This window comes from Phoxinus phoxinus (assembly GCF_949152265.1).
Source record: "Phoxinus phoxinus genome assembly, chromosome: 15".
NCBI classification, from domain to species: domain Eukaryota; kingdom Metazoa; phylum Chordata; class Actinopteri; order Cypriniformes; family Leuciscidae; genus Phoxinus; species Phoxinus phoxinus.
The window spans coordinates 6,874,969-6,900,171 of NC_136890.1; the positions used below are offsets into that span (position 1 = coordinate 6,874,969).

General features: G+C 38.2%; 1 protein-coding gene across 7 annotated transcripts; it reads right to left on the reverse strand.

Annotated features, from left to right (window-relative positions):
- Nucleotides 1-422: 422 nt before the first annotated feature.
- Nucleotides 423-24,915, reverse strand: LOC307011545 (taste receptor type 1 member 1-like). Of its 7 annotated transcripts, none has more exons than XM_079637339.1 (9): nt 24,285-24,915; nt 19,980-20,039; nt 18,393-18,494; nt 15,934-16,054; nt 15,509-15,573; nt 14,623-15,369; nt 14,158-14,370; nt 13,295-13,415; nt 423-1,912 (listed from the first exon to the last, which is right to left on the reverse strand). In XM_079637339.1, the coding sequence occupies exons 4-9, from the start codon at nt 15,986-15,988 to the stop codon at nt 978-980; spliced, it is 2,136 nt and encodes a 711-aa protein (XP_079493465.1). In that variant the 5' UTR covers nt 15,989-16,054; nt 18,393-18,494; nt 19,980-20,039; nt 24,285-24,915; the 3' UTR covers nt 423-977. The 7 variants fall into 7 exon arrangements, with proteins under 7 accessions (XP_079493465.1, XP_079493462.1, XP_079493463.1 ...); XM_079637336.1 differs by having other exon boundaries at nt 15,509-15,806; XM_079637337.1 differs by having other exon boundaries at nt 15,509-15,962.
- Nucleotides 24,916-25,203: the final 288 nt, after the last annotated feature.

Genomic DNA, 25,203 nt, shown 5'->3' on the forward strand with positions numbered 1-25,203 from the left:
ATATGATTGTCACAGTTATTTTCAGTTTGTTTTAGTTTTCATGGACATTCAGTTTGTTTTCATTAGTCACGTCTTCCTTTGTTTAATTTTCCCGCCACTCCTTACCATGGTCACCGTCATTATGAGTTTGTTTGTTTCAGTTGTGTATCGTTAATTACCTTTAATTGTGTCAGTATTTAATTTCCCCCTTTTCCTCAGTTTGTTGTCCGGTCACTCATTCATTTAGTGTATTGCTTTACCAGTTTGTCTTTTATTTGGATTCTTCTGATTAAAACTCTTCTTCATCGGTTTGCCTGCAACCACCCGTGACAATGATGACATTACAGTAATTATTGCAATGAAAGCAAGTAAAGTTTTATTATAAATAATAATAGTTTTTATTATGGGTTGTCCCCCCCACCCACCAACTTGAGCCCCCTCAAAAGTATTGAGTGCATAACACCCCTGCGTTTACATTACATTGTTACATTACATAGTGTTGATGTAAGCATGTAAACAAAATCTTTTAAATATCTAAATTACTCTTTTTATTCTCAAAACTCACATTGTATCTTAATGCAGATTGAACTCCAGAATAGTTTCTCTACTTTGCCTATGTGTTTCTGTAACATTGTGGTAACATAATAGTAAAGATTCTAAGCCACTAACACAGAGTTTAAGAGTTCACATCCTATCCACCTTATTTTGCAACTCGAAAGTAAGCTAATCTCTGTGAATGTGTGAGACTTCTGATTCATTAGCCTCTATAGGTAAATAACAAGAAGAATAACAAAGTGTAGTAAACAGTAAAATTATTTGTGCTTTTATGATTATGATAATAGATTCCGATATGATAACACATTCCTGGACTGTTTTTGTACAACTAAAATAACTGCCAGTGGATGAGACCGGAAGCTTCACACATTCAAGTTATAAATAGCAGCATCTGCTCTTATGTTGAAAAATACATAACAAAGCCTACATACAAAGACTAATGTCTAAGTCCTACTAATGGTTTGGGTGTAATTCTGAATAGATGTTTGAAAGTATGCGGGAGTGTTCTTTTGTGGTTGGAATATTATGATGTAAGATTTTGGTATGAAATAGCTAAAGAGAATACCATTTATACTAGATATCTGGGCTATTGCATTCAAAAGGGTGACATACTTGCTTTTGACAGAGAGGTATGCTGTGAAGTACACAATCCAGCTAAGATAGTACAAAATTAGACTAAAGGTTATTGGTTTGGCCTCATTGTAATTTTTTGGCAGATCTCTTCCCATGTAAGAAAACAGGAGACACAGGAAACCAAGAAACCAACCTATGAACACAACTATGGTTAATGTTATAGAGTCCCCCATTTCACAGATGAGCATAATTTGATCTTTATAAGTCCATATGTCAGCAAAGGGTTTGTCAGGAGAGACAGTTATCCATATCACACAAGAAATTAAATTAATGGCAGAAGAAAATGCGATGAAGAGCCACTGTCCATTGTGCTTTACCCAAAGACTGTGCACCTTAGGGAACTGAGCTGCCATTTTAAAAACACAAATAATTTGAAAGGAACGGACAGTCAAACAGGAAATACACACAGTGAAGAAAAATGTAAATATGACCTTTCTCAGGAGGCAATGTGCAAATGTGGGTTTTCCAAAGAAAAAGAATACACTTATGCTAGACATGATCAAACATATCAACATAAGAAGACACATGCTACCACCAGCAGACCTCACCACTGGTGTGTTGTAATTGTAGGAGAAAAGGCAAAATATGGCAATGAGTAAAATAATTATGCATATGGCAGAAACCATGACAGCGATGGAGAAGATTTCTGTGAACTGAAGATAGACAACAGAACGTGTCTTACATGTTGTGCTGCCTTCATCAGACCATTCATTCTCTGCACATGGAAAACAGGTATAGGGGTCCCCTGAAAAACAGTAAAATAATATGAATGTTTAGTAATAGTATTTTCCAAAAGCTTTGTGAAAAAAATAAGTACAGTACACTTCAGCATACTTTTAAAAATAGTAATTATTACACTAATAATATAATTAAAAAGAATATACTTCGCTTTAGTACTATTTTCACAAGTAAGGTGGACATTTTCTAACGTCTTAGTACAAAAATACAAACTGTTCCACACAGCTAGTAATTCATTTCAAATCTATACATGTTTCTTTCCACATAATAATTGTTTCAAAACACAGTCGCTCTTTTTTTTTTTTAACAAAAGAACTCAGGATAGACAGAACAAAACACAGGGCTTAATAAATACACAGGGCAAACAAAGGAGCTAATGAGATGATTAACTAGACACGCCTGACCAGAAAACTAAATCAATTAGTAACCAAGGAAACAAACTGGGAAAGGAGGAGAACAGAACCAATCAACAAACTAACAGCAAAATGTTAGTACAGAACAGGAAAGCTAACTCAGAATATAAAACCGTGACAAAAGGATTCCAACCATTGGGCATCGTGGAGTTGTGATAGGTAAACAGTGACACCGGCAATACAGAAGCCAGGGAGGATCTGGTAGCTCAGGGAGCCAGGGAGGAGCAGACAGTTCAGGGAGCCAGGGAGGTTCTGGCAGTGAGCCCCACACACACACACAAGATGGCTATGACCATCAAGGACAGCGCTACCTTCCCTGGGCTTAGTTCTGGGACTTGAGTGGCCTTCTGTACCGAGCTCTGGGGTAGGAGCGGACTCCGGTGCAGATTCATGGGCTGGAGCGGGCTCATGACTGAACTCTGGGGCTGGAACAGACTCTGGACTGTGCTCAGAAGCTGGAATGGATGTGTGTGTGGCCCAGACACACAACAGCAGCAATATATATGGTAAGGACAACGTCTTCGGTCACGAATTTGGCTCTAGAATTTCCTTCTCCTGACTGAGCAGATTTGGAAATTGCACTCTCTGGAGCAAACTCAGGAATTTCACTCACACGAACGGACTCAGGAATTTTGCTCTCAGGAACGGACTCTGTAATTTCTCTCACTAGAATGTACTCTGGAATTTCTCTCACTGGAACGCACTCGGGAATTTCTGTCACTGGAACGGACTTGGGAATTCCACTCACTGGAATCGGCTCGGGAATTTCACTCACTGGAACAGGTTTAGGAATTTCAGTGTCTGGAACTGACTCAGGAATTTCAGCCACTTGGCTGGTGGCTGGCACGCTGGTTTTCTCATCGCTCTTGGCGATGGTAAAGGGGGAACCATTACAGAGGAGTACCAAGTCCATGTACTCCCTAAATGTCCCTTGAGGTCCGTCTCCGGGCAGGCATGCTGTGGCAGTCATTGAAAAACACACACAGGCTGGTGTCATGGTAGTGGACGAGATGTTGTAAATCTAGGAAGGATCAAATCAGCCTTGTTGCTGAATTAAATATATTAGAGTAATACAGTGTAACGACAGACAAATCAGACACAATTATTTGTTATATAAATAATCTTTAAAACTCACTCTGGGATCTATGGTCCCATCCCCCCCAACAAGGGCAAGAAGGGTCTTGGTTACCATGACTATGATCAGATAAGTTGGTTTTATTGCTGTTAAAAATGTGGTCAAGGCAGAGGCCATAGAAGACACAGAAACAGACCGATTTAAAACAGATTCATCTGCATTAATCATAGACAAACTGATCTATAAATGAGCATGCATCCCAGAACATTGTGTGAATAATTAATTGTCTTGTGTAGTGTCTTTTAATTCTATTATTTGTGATACTGTGTATCGTATGATAAAACCAACGGTCAATGTAACCTCACCTATACCATGTTTGGTCTCTATAAATTGGTACTTTGAAGATCAAAATTATTGTGTACATGATATGTCGATAGCTGCGCAACATATTAGTATTACAAGAATCTTTCTTAGTTTCTTCATCAGAAACCAATCCAGCTGCCCATGCAAATGAGCACACTTTTAAACAAAGATTCATAAATCAACCACAGAGGAATTTTCCCTCTTGGAAATTCCACCCTTCTTGGTCAAGCAAACCCAGAGAGGTGAGGCTTTTTTCAGGCTTTATCACAGTGATCCACTCTCTCTTCTTCTGGCCTCTACTGCTGCTTCTTCGGGTTGATGTCTGTGGGGACCCCGTGACAGCACGCCCATTGACTTCCATAGTAGGAAAAAAATATACTATGGAAGTCAATGGGAACCAGAAACTGTCTGGTTACTGACATTCTTCTAAATATCTTCCTTTCTGTTCAGCAGAAGAAAGAAATTAATACAGGTTTGAAACAACTTAAGGGTGAGTTTATGATGACAGAATTTTCATTTTAAAAGTGAACTAATCCTTTAACCTGCCATCTGTGCTCGCGCCTTTTACGAGTCTATCAAACAACTGTGGTATGTAGGATCAGTCAACAAACACGGTGAGTAATGTCTTCTCCTGTTATTGTCACTTGCATATTATAGCAAGTGTACAGTATAGCATTCTTGACTGTAGCTGCCTAGTTTGTGTAGTGAAGTCAAGTCATCTTCATTTATACACCGCTTTTAACAATATGGTCTGTTTCAAAGCAGATTTACAGTGATAATAGGAAATTAAAATAATAATATTTTTTTGGCTTTACAGCAGCTCTAGAATAAAGTTATTGTCCAGCTAAAGTTAGTTTTGATTAAAAAAAATTGGGGGGTGCGGACTGATGGGGCAGTGAGAGATCCTTAGTTATTAACTTAGGGGGCACTTACACAACACCGTTCTAACAGAAAACCCTTAACGCGCTCTGAATATTGCTTCCGAGTAGCCATGTGAGCCGGAACTATTTTGACAATGTTTTATCTGTACAGAGGTAAAAGGAAGGGGGCCTTCACAGGGGAGAGACTAGTTCCCTTGTGTACACTAGTACACTTCAGGACTGCTTTGTCGTTGTGTCCAGATACAGGTTCTTCATCAGATCTGGATGCGGCCTGGATCCGGCGGACTGCGGTAAACCTCAGGATAAACAGAGAGACTAATATTAGCGTAGACGCCATTCTTCTTATGATGTAACAAGTACATCAAGATTTATGGGGAGTGTTTCCCGGTTCCGGCTGACCTAATCTATGCAGCCTAACATTTAATTATAGAAGTTTATAATGTTTTATATGTATGCTAGGTCAAAGAGATGTGTTTTTAGTCTAGATTTGAACTGCTTCCCAGACAATATTAAGAAGACTGTTCCAGAGTTTTGGTGCTAAATAGGAAAAGGATCTACCGCCAGCAGTCGATTTTGATATTCTAGGTATTATCAACTGGCCGTAATTTTGAGATCGCAATAAACGTGAAGGACTATAATGTGTTAAGAGCCCGCTCAAGTACTGCGGAGCTAAACCATTTAGTGCTTTGTAAGTAATCAGCAATATTTCAAAATAAATTTATACAATGTTTAATAGGGAGCCAATGCAGTGTTGACAGAACCGGACTAATATGGTCATACTTCCTGATTCTGGTAAGACCTCGAGCTGCTGCGTTTTGGACCAGCTGTAGTTTATTTATTAAGTGTGCAGGGCAACCACCCATAATAGCATTACAATAATCTAGCCTTGATGTCATGAATGCATGAACTAATTGTTCCGCATTTGTCATTGAGAGCATATGACGTAATTTAGATATATTTTTAAGATGGAAGAATGCGGTTTTACAAATACTAGAAACGTGACTTTCAAATGAAAGATTGGTTTTAATGAGCACACCCAGGTTCCTAACCGACGACGAAGGAGAGCAGAGCATCCATCAAGTGTTAGACAGTATTCTAGGTAATTACGTGAGGAAGTTTTTTTGTCCAATAATTAGAATCTCTGTTTTTTCAGAGTTAAGTAGAAGGAAATTACTAGTCATCCAGTTTTTTATACCAGCTATGCATTCCCAGTGGCGCAAAAAGTGGGTATGCGCTATATGCGGCGCATAGGGGTGCAGCACCATGGGGTCGCCAAAATGATGGTAAAAAATAAAAATAAAAATTACAAAATATATATTTGGGGTATTTTCTATATGTAGCTGTTGTGCGTTTCTAAATCATTTATGCATTTCCTCAATGATATATAAAATTTTAGAGGACTAACAGGCTAGAGTAGGCACTCTCATAAGATTCCATCATAGAATTTTGAGGGGGGCATAATATCGCGAGTGGGCGGGGGCGCCGTGAGCGCTGAGGTACGAGTAGTGAGTTGTCGTCGAAAAAGATGGATAAAGCAAAAAAGCTGCCGGGGGCTAAAATAGAAAAAGAAAGAGGAAAAATTAGAAGGCATGTCAATTGATGAGATAGCAGCTAAATAAGTGGATGGTAAAGGACAACAGGTAGGATTTAAAGTGTTACGTCCAGCCAGGCATGTAGGCTACTGGCCATCGGGACTACCGGGAGATTCCCGGTGGGCCGACGTGCTTTTTGGGCTGATACATCTCTTTTTGTCTTTGTCTTAACGGCCCATAAAACTCGTATATCGGCGGCCCATTCACCAAAATTGCTGCTGCATACACCTCTGACACTGGATAGTTGCACCCCTGTGCATTCCGTTAATTTTGTGAATTGGTAAGTTTCGTAAGGGCGTGAAGAAATATAGAGCTGAGAATCATCAGCATAACAGTGAAAACTAATGCCATGCTTCCTAATGATATCTCCCAAGGGTAGCATGTACAGAGTGAACAGCAATGGTCCTAGTACTGAGCCTTGTCGTACTCCATACTGAACTTTGATCGATAAGACATCTCTTAATTTACTGCTACTAACTGATAATGGTCAGATAAGTATGATTTAAACCATGCTAATGCAATTCCACTAATGCCAACATAATTTTCGAGTCTATTTAAAAGAATGTTCTGGTCAATAGTATCAAATGCAGCACTAAGATCGAATAACACTAATAGAGATATACAACCACGATCGGATGATAAGAGCAAATCATTTGTGACTCTAATGACTGGAAATTCTTACAGATACAATTTCTTTCTAAAAAGGAACATAGTTGTGAGGATACTGCCTTTTATAGTATCTTTGACAGAAAAGGTAGATTTGAGATGGGCCTATAATTGACTAATTCTGTAGGATCAAGTTTCATTTTTTTAACAAGCGGTTTAATCATAGCCATCTTAAAAGTTTTTGGTACGTATCCTAATGACAAGATAAATGAATGATATTAAGAAGGGTCTCTATGACCTCTGGAAGCATCTCTTTCAATAGCTTAGTCGGTATAGGGTCTAACCGTCTAAATAATGTTGTCGATTTAGATGATTTAGCGAGTTTAGAAAATTCTTCCTCTCCTATAGCAAGAAATGGACCGAATTTTTCCTCAGGGAGACTACAATGCAACAAGTCTGATGCGATACTGTAGTAGACGGTTGCATAGATATAATTTTATCCCTGATATTATCAATCTTGTAAGTAAAGAAGTTCATAAAGTCATTACTGCTGTGCTGCTTTGAAACATCTGGGGTTGAAGATTTATTTTTCGTTAATTTAGCCACTGTTTCAAATAAATACCTACGGTTTTGTTTATTTTCTTCTAATAGGGTTGAAAAATAAGCAGATCTAGCAGTTTGTAATGCCTCTCTGTACACAATCGTGCTCTCTTTCCATGAAATGCAGAAAAAACGTCCAGTTTTGTTTTCTTCCAGTAGTGCTCCATTTTTCTGGCTGCTCTCTTAAGGGCCTGAGTGTGCTCGTTGTACCACGGTGTTGGACTATTTTCTTTAATCTTCTTTAAGCGCAAAGGAGCAACTGTGTCTAAAGTGCTGGAAAAAAAGAGTCAAAAGTTTCAGTCGCAATATCGAGTTCTTCTAAGCTATCTGGGATGCTGAGGAGATGAAACTGATCAGGAATGTTATTAATAAAGCAATCTTTAGTAGCAGAAGTGATAGGTCTAACATATTTGTAACACGGAGTCGGCTTTGCAGCCTTGGCTAAATGGAGTATACACAAGACTAGATAATGATCTGAGATGTCATCACTCTAACATTGGTTCCATGAGATAATATTAGATCTAGACTAGAGTATGTTTACGACAATGAGTAGGTCCTGACATGTGTTGTCTAACTCCAATAGAGTTCAGAATGTCTTTAAATGCAAATCCCAATGCATCTTTTTTGTCTACATGTATATTAAAATCACCAAAAATTAGGACTTTATCTGCAGTCAGTACTAACTGTAACGATTTACCACTGGAGGCAAGCTGGTTGAGAACCCAAGTGCAACTTTAATTACAAAAACAAGATCAAACATAAAACAAAAGTATGGCATGAAATAAGAACATAGACTAATCATGAAGCTAACAGACAGCAGTTGCACAAAACAATACTAGACAAAGACACAGGGCAAACATGAGGGCTTAAATGCACAAGACTAACGACTAGACAAGGGACACCTGTGAACAATTAAACAATGAACCAATAACAACATGACACATCAGTGTTTTCTGTGATCGGATCGTGAAAAGACCAAAAATGCCCTCCGAAACGCATTCGAGACAGATTTGAATCCGATCGCTCAAACCACATCAGGAGGAGGTCTGGGTCGCATTCCAAACGAAACTGGACAAGTGTAAATGGATCTGGTTGTTGAAACCACATATGTAAATTTTACTTCTCCCAAAAATGCTACAAAATAAACGTGTGAGAGCGTGTTATAGGCTATATGTCATGTTGTAGTCAGATATGATGACTCTACTGCAACACGCATCACCGCAGATCAGCAGCTGAGCATCTATTCATCAAGCCAACATGCACTATCGCAAATCAAAGTGAAAGCAAGTCGCAGACGCTTAACACACAATCATCTTCATTAAAAGTAAAGAACCAAAATGATCTTACCAGGGCTGTTGTCACTCTCTCTTATTGCGGTCTTTGATTTTGAAATTTTAGTTGATGATCAATAAAATGCAGCTCATCTGTTGCTTTCGGTGACGTGCACTCCATTAAATCTGCATATAGCGTGGGAATTGAAGATTTATATTCTACAGTATATATTCTTCCTCATGGGCTTGTTTGGGGTTTTCGTGGATCACTGGAAAATAGTGCTTCATTTTCTTTTAAAAGCAGTGCACCATCAATCTCACATGCAAACCAAGCACAATCACTTCACACTATTAAGCGGCTGTGTTATGAACATGCAAAACTGTATCGCACGTGTGCTAAGTAAAGTGGTAAATTTATTCATCGCACAGACCAATTTTTTCATAGCACGTGCGACATAGGGGAGCGCGGGGCACAACCTAACGCGGGGCTAAATGTAACACGGACCTTTTACGTAGTTACTCAGGGTCACGCGGGTTGTGTTTACGCTCTTTTTCTCTCGCTGCCAGAAGACGGTCTCCCGTGGATTTGTGAAAAGTTTTGGTAATATTTTGTGAAGATACAGGACAAAGAGTGTTTTGACACCATCTAAGTATTTTTTTTCATCATACGTATTTTTCTGTTTCTGAGTTGTGTGTGTACGTCACCAAATCTAACTTTATATTGCCTTAATCACTGTCTTGTTGGCTAAAACATGGCACCATTTTGAAACATGTCAGCAACTCCTAGCAACTGTTAGCTAGGTTTAAAATATTTTTTACACAGCGGGGTTAGTTGTAACACAGTGTTACAACTAAGCCGCCAAGTGTTCACAATATTGTAGGCTATGGGATTTGTTTACTATATTGATCACTTGTTTATTTATTAAAAATATTGCCTGTTTTCATGTAATAAACACTTTAAAATGTGATTTTAAGCTTGTTTTTATTATTATTACTGTTACTATTAATAATAATAATAATTTTGCATGCAAAACTGTGCAGCCCTTTCCTATATCTCTATCCATGATATTGATCCATAATAGAAGGATGATTGGATGAGGGATGGATGTATGGATATCTATCTATACAGATGTACAAACAATATCAAACTATACACATAAAATAGTACTGAATTATGTGTGTTACACACAAGTGTTACAACTAACCCCTCTGTCTGTTACAACTAACCCCGCATATGGGGTAATTTGTAACATTTGCACTTCTGTCACTTTCAGTGCAACTGTACGAAAATGGAAGGTCCTAGAAAAAAACTTTAAGTGTTCATTTGTAGCAGAGATGTGTATGTTTCTTGTGTAAAAAAAAAAGATTAATCTAACCTAATTATTTTTTAAATAATTGAGCCAAAACCAAAATGTGTTAGGTTGTGCCCCGCTCTCCCCTATGTCACACTGTACAGCCCTGCATTAGATAGTGTTACATTAAGCACCAAAACTTCAAAATAATTATATTTGAAACAAGACTTCTCAGTAATTCTGAAGATATTACTATAAATTACAGCAACACCTTCCCCTTTGCCTTTCAGACAAGGGGGTGGACTCATTTAAAGTAATGTAATCGTCTGGTTTTAACCAGGTTTCTGTCAAACTCAGCACATCTAGGTTATAATCTGTGATCATATCATTAACAATAAGTGCTTTTGAAGTAAGGGATTGAAAATTTAGCAACCCGAGCTTTATCATTTGCTCATTTGTATTATATCTGTTTTTTATTTGTTGAACATCAATTACATTTTTACCCTTAAATAGGTTTGGGAGTTTTTTGTATTTCCTAATTCGGGGAACAGACACAGTCTCTATATGATGATATCCGCTGTAGGTGAAAGAGTCTCTATATGTGATGGGATTTATCTGACCTCAGTGACGTGAGACAGCTAGCAGACTGTTGGTTTAGCCATTCTGTCTGCTTCCTGACCTGAGCCCTATTTCAAGTTTGAGTTTTAAGGATATGTGCCATATTACTAGAGAGAAGAGCAGCACCATCCCAGGAGGGATGAATACCATCTCTTTTCAACAGGTCAGGTTTGCCCCAAAAACTTTTCCAATTGTCTCTGAATTCTATATTATTTTGCGGACACCACTTAGACAGCCAGCCATTGAGCGAGGACAGTCTACTAAGTATCTCATCACTCCGGCGAACATGAAGGGGGCCAGAGCAAATTACAGTGCCTGACATCATACTTGCGAGTTCACACACCTCTTTAACGTTAATATTAGTGTTCTCCGACTGGCGAAGTCGAACATTGTTAGTGCCGACGTGAATAATAATCTTAGAGAATTTACGATTAGCATTAGCCAGCACTTTTAAATTTGCAAACATGTGACTGGTGGCTGGTGTCTCATTTTTTAAGTTCCGTGTAATAGAATCGCCAATAATTAGGGCACTTTCAACAGGATTATCAGTGGGTGTTTCAACGGGTGGGGAGAATCTATTTGTTATGGTAATCGGAACGGAAGAGCAGTGTTTTGTCCCGCGACTACAGTGTCTCACGGTCACCCAGTTGCCCTGCTGCACGGGCTCTACAGCCAGAACCGAGCAATGTACAGAGTTCACAAAGCTAGTCGCATCCAAAGCAGTATATAAAGCCCTTACATTCTTACTATCCTCGATTAAAGTTTGGATGCGTGTCTCTAGTTCTGAAATCTCCGTCAGCCGGACTATCTCCCTGCATTTATCACATGAAAAGCCCTCTGTGCTGACAGAGAAGGCACATACATGTGTGACACAAAGTGTAAGTGACAATAACAGGAGAAGACATTACTCACTGTGTTTGTTGCCTACTTACCACAGTTGTTTGATAGACTCGTAAAAAGCGCGAGCAAGAAAAAAAAAGACGGCAAGTACGGATGGCAGGTTAACAAGCGAGATACTAGCGTGTTGTGCTAGCGATAACGATTTAGATAAAAGCAGAGCCCGTCTACGGAGAGCCTGCCCACTCCCTATTAAAGGGTAACTAAACACTAAAAAAACTTTTTTTAGTTAATGATCTGTAAGAATGGAGCTTCATAAATGCTGTTCATTGATTCGAGTAAATTTTTTAACATTTGAGTATAAAGTGTTTTAATTTTCAAATATATGGTGTAAAAACGTCTGAGTGCTGCCCTCTTCAGGTTAAACGGAATCTCCTGAAGTAGGGGTACTCCGTGACGTAGGGGTACTCTGTGACGGTACTCTGCCACGCCCTTGGTGCGAGCTCACCACGCCCTTGGCAGCCCCTGGTATAAAAGCATCTGGTTCCGTCAAAACCACTGTAGCGAGTCAGGAGTTGGAAATTGGAATTACGAGTATTGAAAACGATCAGGATAGCGTATTTTAGCATCTAGTTAGCATAGCATTTATATAGTTATTTAGATTATTTTGTGTAGCCTAGGTAGTTAATTAGCATAGTTAGTTAGTGGCATAGTATTGCATCAGTTAGGATAGTGTAGATTTTTAGCATTAGCTTTATCTGTATTTAGTATAGTGGTTAGGATGGTACGTAGGTGTAGTGTTGCCGGTTGCAACAGCACTGCTGGACTGCATAACTTTCCACCAGACTTGGAAATTAGGCGCCAGTGTTTACATGCACTTGTGTGCCAAACGCTGCTCTTCCTGCATGGACTCCACAACCTCCAGTGCGTTTTGCTGGATATTTTTTTTCACATAGCGGCAAAATATGATTAACGTAGGTCAATAGTAAAAATAATCCACTCAGATACTGGACCCATTCTCTCTTAAGCGGCTGCTTCGCTAGCACCGTCGGATGCCGATCGCGATGCGGGAGTTAATGCGATGCGACACCGCAGTTTGAGCTAGCGGCTCGAATTGATATGGTTTTAGCTTTGTGTCTACAGACAATTCCTCCACTTCAGGGGAAGGTGGGGTAGAAAAGTCCTCGACTTCAAATGACCGCTCTGTTGCAAAGCTACTTTCGTCACTCCAGTCACTCTCCATCTCAGCGAGTCTGACAGCAGCTGTCAATCACTGCGTCACTGCGGGTCTCAGGTGCACGCATTCACGTAATGTACACGCTGGTACTTATACAGTTAATGATACAGTTCCCGAATGTGCACTGCTATAAATTAGCAATATACACATTGATTTGTTGATAGACATACACTTGTTAATGCTGATGGTGAGGAATTACAGTTGCAACATCTCATGATGAACGTCAAACTGAGTAGCGTATCACTGGGAAACGTCCTGTTCTACCCCCTAAAGCAAACCATCACAGAAAACGTTCTGCATTTTAACATTTTCAAAAAACATCACTTAGTATGATTTATAAGCTGTTTTCCTCATGAGGACCAAAAATGGCCTCACAAGGAGAATGATTATGGATATTTCCATCTGAATGTAGGGTTTACCAGGACCACACACACACACACTCACACATCCTTTTTAAACATTGTGGTTTTGATAATTGTGAGATTACTTCTAAGAGTAAAAAAAAAAAAAAAAAAACGTAACAAAAAAAAAATGTGAACTGTATATACGAACTGAATGTAATGTTTATAAACATTTAATTTTTGGAAACTTAATTTGTACTTACGAGAATAATCCACATGGCTGTTAGGTGGGCATTCTTTACATGTAAAACAGCAACTATGAAAACCTTCAGGTTGCCTTGAAAATCCCTCCTTGCACTCAGCAGAGCAGTTTGAGAAAGGAACCTTTAAAGAATAAGAAAATGTGTTATTCATTTTAAAGTTTTTCTCAACTGATTTTACACATTTTCCTAAACTGTGTCAGTATTCTTAAACAATTAACTCATCTGAACACTATATGCAATTTCCATAAATGGACTGCAAAATACAAATTACATAATTCCCTTAAACACCCCCCAAAATTCTAAAATCTTGCTTCCAAACATAGAAAAAAGAGATCTTTGGTTACAGTTTAGTTTAATGTTTGCCTGTTACAGTGTGATTATACATTTAAGTACTGACTAATATTAATTAACTAAATGTAGGCCTACTTGCTATAGCAGGGGTTCTCAACCCTGGTCCTCGAGGGACACTTTCTGGCAAAGTTTAGCTCCAACCTTAACTCACCTGCCTGTAGCTTTCTAGTAATCCTGAAGAGCTTAGTTAGCTGCTTCTGTTGTATTTGCTTAGGGTTGGAGCTGAACTCTGCAGGACAGTGGCTGTTTGAGGACCAGGGTTGAGAGCGCCTGGTTTGGTTTATGGTTAGTTGCATGTAATTATGCATCATTTATAGTTATTCATGTAGTAATTACATGTAACAAGGACACGTTAAAATAAAGTGTTACCAGATCTTTTGTCAGCTTTATGAAAAATGAATTAACAGAGAACAATCTAATAGTCTTGATGTCAATATTTTACATTTGATTGAGAAAAAATGGAATCTATAAAGCTAAATGTTTAGATAAAGGCTCATCAAATTAAGACTTACAGAGCCACTGTTATGCCAGGGCAGGAGAGAGTTGTTGATTGTAAAAGTCATTTCTGGATATGTATCATATGTGCCCACCATCTCAAACTGTGGAGGATTTACATCAGTGTGCCAGAGCACAACTGCATAATTGATGGGTAGATCATAATTATCATCATATTTCACCTGACGACCATTGAGTGGAAAATCCAACTTCTTAATTTCTCCCACAAGCTGTGGTGAGTTGTGGTACCCCCATTATTTTACAAAAAAAAAAAAGAATTTATAATATTAGCCTACTATAACTTTAACAAATCAATATAAATATTGTTTTATTTAGTTATTAAATTATTGTATAATAATTAAATAATATAATATGCAATTTCATAAACATATGAAGAACATTTAATTAAATTAATCATTGTTACTTCAATAATGTAATTAATATATTGATCAACTTGACAAAGTTCAAATGAATTGTCTTACCATGTATGGCTTTACCACTGTGTTTTTGCGGCATCCATTCATGTCGCACTGCAGAACCTTATGCAATGCATGAGCTATGGTGTATATGGCAGAATAGATGGCAAAAGAGGATGTGGGATTTTCATTTATAATCTCCTCTGCGGTCAACAATGTGCAGTAATCACAAACTTGATTACATGTCTTACTCTTACTCTGGATCTCACTCTCTTCATTATGGGTGACATCAGTTGATCTCCTGTCTTTATAGACAAATTCATGAAATCCAGGCAATGACAACAATCTCTCCGTAATACCAATGATTGTGCCAATTTTCCCAATTCCTGGCTCTCTGGGAAGCTGTTGATTCATAGCCCATGCTTGACTTGCAATCCATACTTTGTCTTGGATGTTGTTTGCTATGGCTGCTTTGATAATTTTGCTTGCATATTGTGGAAGAGCAAAAACCACAATGACATTGATATTGAGCATATCAATCTTTTGAAGTGTTAGACTGTAGTTTGTGTTTAGGCGTAGACTCTCTTGATAGGCCACACAAATGCCAGTATTCCTTATATACGTGTTAAACAGCTTTAGTCCGTCTGAACCGTAATCACCTTGGCTACCAAGAAAGGCAACCCAGTTCCATCCAAACCATTGAATGATGTGAATAATCATTTCTATCAGGTTTTTGTTACTAGGCACTGTTCTTACAAAAGCAGGATATTTAACTTTGTCGCTTAATGCATAGCTAGAAGCTCCATAATTCACCTTTGAAACAGAAGACAACAAAATATTATAAACAATTCATTAGCATTATACTGTAGTAACTTTGTAGTCCTGAACAAAGGGCAGTAAGTAAGTGTTTAAGTATTTCATTATGCAAACTATAAAAAGAAGCTGAACTTACCATAGGTATACGGTCCATTGTGAATAGTGGTGCAATAGTAATAGCTCTTGTGCTTTCAAATGGCCCTGTTAAAGCAATCACTTTAGGCTGATAGTTGTTCAGTTTTTCTTTAGGTTTTATTGATCCATTATTTGAGATAAAACTTAAGACTGAATGGAAATTCTTTGTATTAGAACAATGGTCAAAAATTTCATAGCCCAAAGAAACATTGGGCAGAAGAGTGGTGGAGTTATTAATCTCCTCAACGGCAAACCTCATTACTTGCAACATCTGATAGCCAGATCTTGAGGGACTGTGCCTTGAAAACATCAGTGAGGAAGTTAATAGCATGTAATTAAAGTTTCAGTTTATAAATGTGACTATGAGGATATGCTACTTTGATTTACAATACAGGCAACCCAGCTGATAAAAATGTCCTTGCTTACCTGAAACATTCAGTGGTCTCTGGGGAGAACTGGGGTGTTGTTTGTTCAATTTCATGTAAAGTGAAAAGGCCACCCAATAAGTAATCTCCTTCCAAGCTGAAATCAGATTTTGAGCAAGAAACTTTGAAAAAGAAACAATTAGTAAAGCCAACAAGGAAAATGTAAATGCTACTGAGAGACATTGTATAAGTTGGCCTGTTGGTCATAAAGCAGATGTGCAGTGGCTAGTCGTTTGAGAATCAGGCTTATATTCTACTCTTAATTTTCTTAAAACTCATTTACATTTTTTTAAACCACTATATTCAATGATACAAATGGCCATTTCCATATCTAAACTCAAAAACCATATGTCAGTCAGTTATTAAATAGAGCATTACACCACAATGCTCAACATAAAAAACAAATTTTACAAGCCTGTGTGAAACAAACTGTACCCTTCTGAACTCTCAGCAGGGGTTTACAGTTGGATTAGAATCACTGAGCCAAAAAAACTAAAATACTCTAGGATATGTAGCCTATATACATTAGAGATTTTATGCAACTTCTGTTGAGGTGAATACTGTGGTGTTAGAAGTTATTTTTTGAGTATAAAAATAGCTCATGCTTAATGCTGAAAACAATGCTGAAACATACAATTCATTGATTCGAATGCGCCAGCAACACTATGGCTGTTCACATATACTTTACATTTTTAAATTTGCTTACCCAGTTCCTGCATACATTTAATTTCTTTTGCATATCTGACATTAATCCAGATTTGTCAACCCACAAGTGTCACATTAAGACACTTGTTGACAAATCACTAGACAAGTCACAAGACATCCCTCTAGGTTTGTGAAACGGTACAATGAAACCTGAGGCAGAATTGGTTTACAACAACACTTGGCATTTATTACACAACCCTGTATATATGTATACTCTGAATTAAATTGGGATTGACACCAAGTACATACACAGTTTGAATAAAAGAAAAAAAAAGATATTTAACCTTTTGAAGTGGAACTTTAACGCCTGATATTGACACAATGGGGAACACCATCAGAGTGACAAACGCGTCAATTTATTGGCTGATGACAGTCCATGACGTCACAAGCGTTAATAATAAACCGTGAAGCCAGTGGATATCACATGAGTAATGTGCAAACTTTGCACGAGAGTCATGTCGGTGAAGAATTCAATTATTCACTACAGAAAGTGAAAGGACAAACTGCATTTGACGCTGCATTAACAGCGCATATTCTCTCAGAGATGAAAAAAAAATATATATTTTTTAAAGTTCTTTGTTAAACAAGTTGTTTTTTAAATGTAAGCTAATCTAACTTATTTTTTATTATCCTCGCAGTGTGTTCGTTATGCAGTGATGCACTTTGAAATTATTGCAGGGGAAATTAATTGCAATATTAATTTAACAAAAGTAGCCTAATAATAATAATAATATAGCAATTAAGGGGCCTAGCACAGAGAAGGCAGCATGTCTGGGAGCATCAGACCAACCCTCTGGGGCCTGGAGGTGTTCTGACATGCTCTGACGTTTCTGCTTATTTCTGTTACTTGTGACATTTTCATGGCTTTTTCAAGTCTTTTTACACTGTATTCAGAACAAACTTTGCTACAATAATATGTCAGCAGCATGTAAAAGTTTGTAGTTTTGAGATAATGGCGTTTATGCGTGGTTTGTTAAAGAAAGAAAAAAATGTGTCACTGAAATAAGGCCATGAAACCCATACTGATTATTTTTTCCATGTTGCGACCTAGAAGTATTATTTTATAATTTCATAATTTCTTAGAATAGAGATATGTTTAGAATTCTGTAAGGGAAATCACTATAATTTCATTGTAATTTAATTTGATAAATATTCTGGATATTATTCTGATTTATGTTACTGAGAGGTGAAAGTTCAGTTACGATGATGCCATAGGCTAGCGCAGTAGTGTGAACGTAGGCTGAGCCAAGTGAAGTGAACGTAGGCTAGATCGCTGATGTTAAAAGATGTTGTGTTGCTTCATGTAAAAAAAGATAATTCCAACAGAACTGGCAAAATAAAGTTGCAAATGAGAGTCTGTTTTAAATGTGCAACATTCACAAGACTTTTGAAAATTGTATCACGTAGCCTAGAATATTTGCTTCAAAACTATGTGAAAATCATCCTGCATACTCATTCAGATAAAACAATATATTGATTAAAAATTTGTAAGACATGTTTTGTGTAAGAAAGCTGTATGAGATGAGGCTTGAACCAAGCATGAATATTGAGTGTTTCACACCTGAGAAAGACAAAGACCCTCCCATAATGGCCCTATTAGGTGCTATCAAGCCCTATCATTATGATATATTATTTACATGTTTTGGATTTATTTACAACACAACATAATCCAAAGATACACAACAAAGGACAAAAAAGCACATCATTGAACACACTGATCACACCTTTGTGCCATTCCTGAAACATAGTACATACCTGTCATTTCCATGTTGTTTGATTTTTCATTTTACCATGTTCATGTACAGAGACTCATGTGAATGTTTAAGTCAGCAGGACTCCATCAGTGGCATCTGGTCCCTGTAAAAAAAAAAGGAGGAAAAAAGAAAACCGAAACAACTGTGAACATGCTGATATCAAGAGATACTGGCCCTGTCCCAAATGGCACACTCTGGACTTGTGGACTTCCTCAGAGTCCACACTTTGGTGACGTAATGTAGTGCAGACCTATAGGACCCTTGGCGCGAGTGCACGAGGGCGCATTGAGAGGTATTTTTGGGACAGACTCGATCGTCACGCCGGAAATAGGAAGACGGTCCGGTTGTTGTTTAAATATTATATTTCTACATTTACACGACTCAGTAAAGCCCTGACATTCGGTTCTATTTATTTAATGAATCATAATGCGATCGTAGCCTATTCAGCAAGATATTTATGTTTATATTAAATATAAATATATATTTATATTTATGTTTGAGACGTCAACCACTGGTTGATGACCATAAAGTTTGTATAAACTGTAGGTAACAACTGGTAAAATGTACACCTAGGTCATACAAACCATAATGATATTTACACTTAAATATTTTCTTCTCAGCCATGTTAACAATTGTCCGTGAGCGAAAGCTCCTCCCATCCATTGTCTGATTGGCCTTTCGCAAGGATTCCTGGGTAGTTAAAGTGCGTGAAGCCTGCATCTATGCGGGCTTCGCGGAAGACCGCTTCAAGGGTACAAAGGGGGCGCTGCTGAGCACACTTCAGAGCGTTAAAATGATGAATGGGACGGCCTACGGACTCATAGACTCGGCGAGCACGCGCAATTTAAGTCCACAAGACCGAAAGTCCACATAAAGTGCGCCATTTGGGACAGGGCCACTATGGGGCTGCACGATTTTGGGAATACATTTTTAAAATTGCGATTTAAAATGTAAAATATTTATGTAATAAACACCAGGGTTGTTGTGCCTTGTAGGCATATACTTGTGGGGCTGCATACAATAATAATAACAATGGCCTATAGAGGGCAGCCTATAAATTATTAAAAAGGAACACTTCAGTACACTACACTAGAGAAATATATATATATAAATATATTCCTTAGACGTTATGAAATGAGATTTCATAGTAAAACTAGTAAAAACATGAAGCCTAATGTTTGGCGCGTTTTGCTTTTCAAAGGCATTATTGAAGCGATCAAGCCGCTCCAAACTATGAAACATTATCGTTAGCACATTATAAATACCCAAGTTTGAGCAGATATCAACGAACACAGCATTTAACAGTAAACACTAGTCTAAACATTATAATATGGATCGTAAATTTCACACTAGCCTACTTTTATATCATGCTGTTTTATTATCGAACATAAAAACATCCTTGTGTCGTACATAGGCTATATTTATCATTGAAAGGTTGCCTACCTGTCTATAGTTCATATTTCAACATGTTTCCATTGATTTCATAAATTTTAATCTGACACCAGTTCAACTAGTACAATGTGAAGTTTATGCATCAATAACATGCTAACTACCGTATTATAAATGGGAATAGGCCTACATGTCTTACCTTAAAAATCGTATCTTCAAATCGCGTTCTTCTTCTGAGGTAAATCCAGTGTCTTCCAAACTGGATGAAAAGCAACAAAATAATGAAGTTTCTCTTCTCTCTTCATGCTTTGTTTAGAGGAGATGAGGGCGTTTACATGTCTGAGTGGACGATTTGCATGTCAATTGCTCTTACGCACACGAGTGTGGTCACATTAGAGATAATTACCACTCGTTTGAGAAACTGTACCTCTCGTTGCTTTCATTCGGATTACTTAAACAGAGAATATTTGTTTCCAATATGAATTACACCATTTAAAAACAAAGACTCCAAGCTTTATAAATACATAACTCTCACGTGTAGGTGGCAAGTATTCACTGAGTTACAGTTCATTTTTCTGTCGCGTTTCAGGATGAACTTCACACTGAGAGACGGCAGAACGTGCATCATGTTTATTTTCTTTATTTCACGAAAAGTAGAACATTTTGTTTTTATTATGAGTGTACACAAATAAATAGACATTTAACAGTTTTGAATGATGTATATGTAAGATCAAAATCAACATAGTATTTTGAGTCTCTTTTGCACTGATAAGAAAAAAAGCGAGCTGGTATCACCGGCGCGAACGCCGACCCCAGAGGGTTAAAATGATTTTAGGCAAAATGGCTGAAAAATCATAAATACAGTCACTAGTAATATGATTTAATGGTTTGTCACTTTTGACAAATAGGTGGCGCTGTTACGAAACTAATGTAGGTGAGTAAGGTGACAATGACGCATACAAAGTTTGTTTGTCAATTTGCCAAAGCATTGCGGAGATACAGCCTCGGTCATTTTGGCATCATGCCATCAATTTTGTTGATGCGGTATACGAAAATGACAACATTTTTGCCGGCATGATCTGAAGATGATACAATTCGATTTTCGTGAAAATCGGACCAACGGTCTAGGAGGAGTTAGAAAAAGTAGGCCTTTAAAGAAAATCACAATGGCGAACAGGAAGTTTGGCCGACTACGGCAAAATTGGAATCAATGTTATGGCATGACCCAATGAATCTATTTAGACCAGTTTATTTACAATAGGCTAATTTAAACAAAAGTTATTAGCATTCTTTGAAATTTCATTTTAACTTTTGATCACAAGGTGGCGCTGTCTCTAAACTTTTTGAAGTTCTTTCAGGGCATGGTGCAGATGACACATACAGAGTTTAGTAATAATGCACCAATGTGTTCATTTAAAATATAGCATTTTATAACAAAATGAAAAATGGCCGATGTCCAAAATGACCAATATGGAAAAATTGGTTATTTTTCGACCCGGCATGCTGCACCGAATCTAAAGAGATCAGTTTTGGCCAAACCGTTCAAAAGTTATAAGCAAAATTCTACATTTTATATATCTCCAGACCACTAGGTGGCACAACGCTGAAACTGTGCAGATACCCTCAGGTCAGTGTTGTCATAACACAGCAAGTTTGGTCAGAATACGCTAAAGCATTGCAGAGATGTAGCCTAAAATCCACATGCCCTTCATCTAATTCTTTTGTTATATGAGAACGGTTTGACGGATCAACTTGAATTCCTTAATTTTTTGTATGCAAGGTCTGAAGATGATCTGAATCCATTTTTGTGAAAATTGGAGCAGCCTAAGAGGAATTAAAAAAAGTAGGTTTTTCTTCATTTAAAATGGCCTGAAAATCATATAAACAGTAATTAAATTTATGATTTAATGGATTATCACTTTCAACCAATAGGTGGCGCAATTACAAAATTGATGTGATGTTGTCAGAGTGAGGGAACATTGACACATACAAAGTTTGGTGTCAATATGTCAAGGCATTGCCGAGATAAAGCCTGAATGGTCATTTTGGCATGATGCGTCAACTTTGCTGCTGCGGTATTCGAAAATGGTTTCGTCCATCTACACGAAAACCATAACTTTTAGTTCCCATGATATGGGAAAGTTGGATATTAGACTCGACATGACGCCACAAATCTAACAAGACCACTTTTATGCTTTTTGGACAAACGGATCAGAAGTTAAACGCAAAAATAGCCATTTTTGTATCTCCAGACCAGTAGGTGGCACTGCGCCGAAACACAGCATGTATTCTCAGGTTATGCTTGTGATGACATATACCAAGTTTGGTCTGAATACGATAAATCGTTGCGGAGATACAGCCTTAGTCAGTTTTCGCAAGCGCTATGGAAAATATGTTTGCGCGGTATTCAAGAAAATGAAATCAACTTGAAATGCATAACTTTTTGTCTGCATGGCTGGAAGATGATCTGGTTCAATTTTCGTGAAAATCGGAGCAACCTTCTAGGACGAGTTCAAAAAAGTTGAAAAATTATCATGACGGAAAATGCAATCAACTCGTTTTTAGGAAAGGAATCAGAGGGAAAAGATTTTAGTTTGTAGCCCTAACGGTTCAAAAGTTATTAGCATAAACATGAGTGCAAATTTGGACAGTTGGTGGCGCTAAAGGGATTGATTTGGAGACTCCAAATTTGCTATGGTGACAGATCAGACTGTCCTCTACCAGTGTGCCAAATTTCATAAGTTTCCCACAAGCGGGTCTATGGGCTGCGATCAGGGCCAGCAAGGCCTTCTCTGCAGCAAGGAATCACTGACTTGCACTTTAATACATATTTTTTTATGAATGAGTATTAAATTATTCCCAATAGTCCATTCTCTTAATTTCATAGCTTTTCTCTTGGTTGCGCTGCTTCCAGTAGTTTATCTATTTTTTAGCTCTTTTATCCAATCATATTTCAGCCATCATGTGTTGCCAGGGTCAAATTTATCTGCCTCGAGGCCTTCAGAATCGATACTGCGGGCACCTGTAGCTTAAAATGAATGGCAATGAAACTGTTGCTTTAACCAATCAGATAACTATTCAGATTTAATCAGCCAATCAGATTTCGAGTTGACTGCACTGGGGCCATCTAGCAGGAAATACAATAACGTAGGCATTTTCACGCCTTCTGATTGGATGGTCAGAGCGTGTACTATTACTGGTAGTCAAAGCTAGCTAACCGCATCTGTAGCGAACTGCGTAAACTAAAATATATTCCTGTAGATTTCATAGTTTTTCAACCCACAAATGAATGTTTCTTTCCTTCCTCGACCACCAGCAGGTTCAAACCTACCGGAAAAAATCCCTTATTCAGCTTAATTCAGCTTACGCAGAGTCACGGATCTCTATCGATCTGTCCCGGGTAAAAACAGAACTGACTGCAATGTATGCCAGGACTGATTTTGAAGGCAAAAGTCCCGCTGATCTCATTGATATCGTTCAAAAATCTGTGTGAGAGCTTGTGTCAGCTGTACACATCGTCATGTTTTGCAGTGTTTTCCCTGTTTACTGCTTCTGTCGAGCAGACACTCTCAGCACTAAAGCGAATAAAAACTTATGTCAGAAATACGACGGGATGGACTGGACTTTCAGTACATTAGTTAGCCTCGATGGCGATTGAAAAGGTTGTTGGGACTGAAACGCACAGACAACCTGTACAACCAATTAATTTAAGTCTTTTTGAGGAAAGAAATTAGGATGGATTTTGTGTAAAAATGAATCAGTAATTTTGGTGAGTATAATGCATTTTTGGCCCCCGTTTGATTATTTTCTTCCTAATTTTTCTTGTCAATTTATGATAAAAACAACTTTTTTTTCAAACATTAATACTATTACCATTGAAGCACAAGACAAGGGAGGATCCGTTTCTGAACTTATAATCGGAACACAAGAACCAATGCACACTAACACAAAAGCCGAACTCACTCGCTCGTTTCTCTCTACCCGGCCTTTCCCAAACTCACCGCAATAACCCTATAACTGCCGGAGCAAAATAAAAACAGGAATTTCACAACAATTATAGAGAGTATGTGCGTGCGCTGCTACACTATTAAAAGTTATTAATTCAGGTTGGACATCACTGAAGGCCTAGGTGTGAAATGCACGGCTGCCATAGACTTCCAGAGTGGAAGAAACGAAAGAAGAAGAATAAGAACGCCAACAATTTCAATAGGTGCCTCAGCACCTTCGGTGCTTGGCCCCTAATAAGAATGGGAAAGGATACAATAGGTGCCTACGCACTTTCAGTGCTTGGCCCCTAATTTGTTTCTAGCCCTTACAGTTCAAAGGTTTTGATTTAGAGACTCCAAAATCACTGTGGTTAATGTTCAGACTGTCCTCTATTTGTGTGCCAAATTTCCTGCAAGCTGTGTTATGGGCTGCTGTAGATTCAAGAGCGGAAGAAGAAGAAGAAAAAGAAGCGGAAGAATAATAAGAACACTAACAATTACAATAGGTGCCTACGTACCTTCCGTGCTTGGCCATTAATTGGAAATGCCAAATCCTCTTGATATCCCAGATAGCTGATGCTTTTGACGATATCTCTGGCTATCATCGATACACCATATCACCGTCTATCGACGCAAGCCAGCTCTAGGGGTTATCGCGGAGCCCCCCAACACACTAGATTCCCTTGCCCCCTGGAACAAGAAGAAGAAGCGAAAGAATAATAAGAACACTGACGATTACAATAGGTGCCTACGCACCTTCCTTGCTTGGCCCTAATAATAATTTAGTACATTAGTTGGAAATGCCCAATTCTCTTGATATCACATGTTATGTGCTTAAAGATGTAAACGGTTACGGGATGATTGCGCAACATTAACGTGAGATACAACTGTTGCCATGTGTGCGAGTAGCAGAAACAGCCAGGAAGACAGTTAATGTTGAAAACCACTAATCTCAAAACCACAGCATAGGCATAAACATTAACGTGATCTTGGTTCGACAGACAGCTCAAGGCATGGGTGTTGACTGAGATCTGGCGCTGATCTCCTCACTCCTTGTCAATGGGCCTTTTAAACCGGCAGAACATCTGCGGATTGGTGGATCGTCAGTTCTGATGTGTGGCGTCACATCACGTATCTGATGGACAGCCAATGATCACAACCTAAGAATAACATAGAAACAAATAAAAACAAAAGCACATTAGGAAAAGAGAAAAAATACACAAACACACAGGGAACATAACATCGCAGATAACTGATGCTTTTGACGATATCTCTGGCTATCATCGATACACCCTATTACATCTATTGGCACAAGCCAGCACTGGGGGTTATCGCGGAGGTCCCCAACACGCTAGATTCCCTAGCCCCCTTGAAAAACAGGATGCTAAGTCTTTAGGGTGTGGCAATGGGACAAGTTCTTCCTCCCAAAGGTTCATC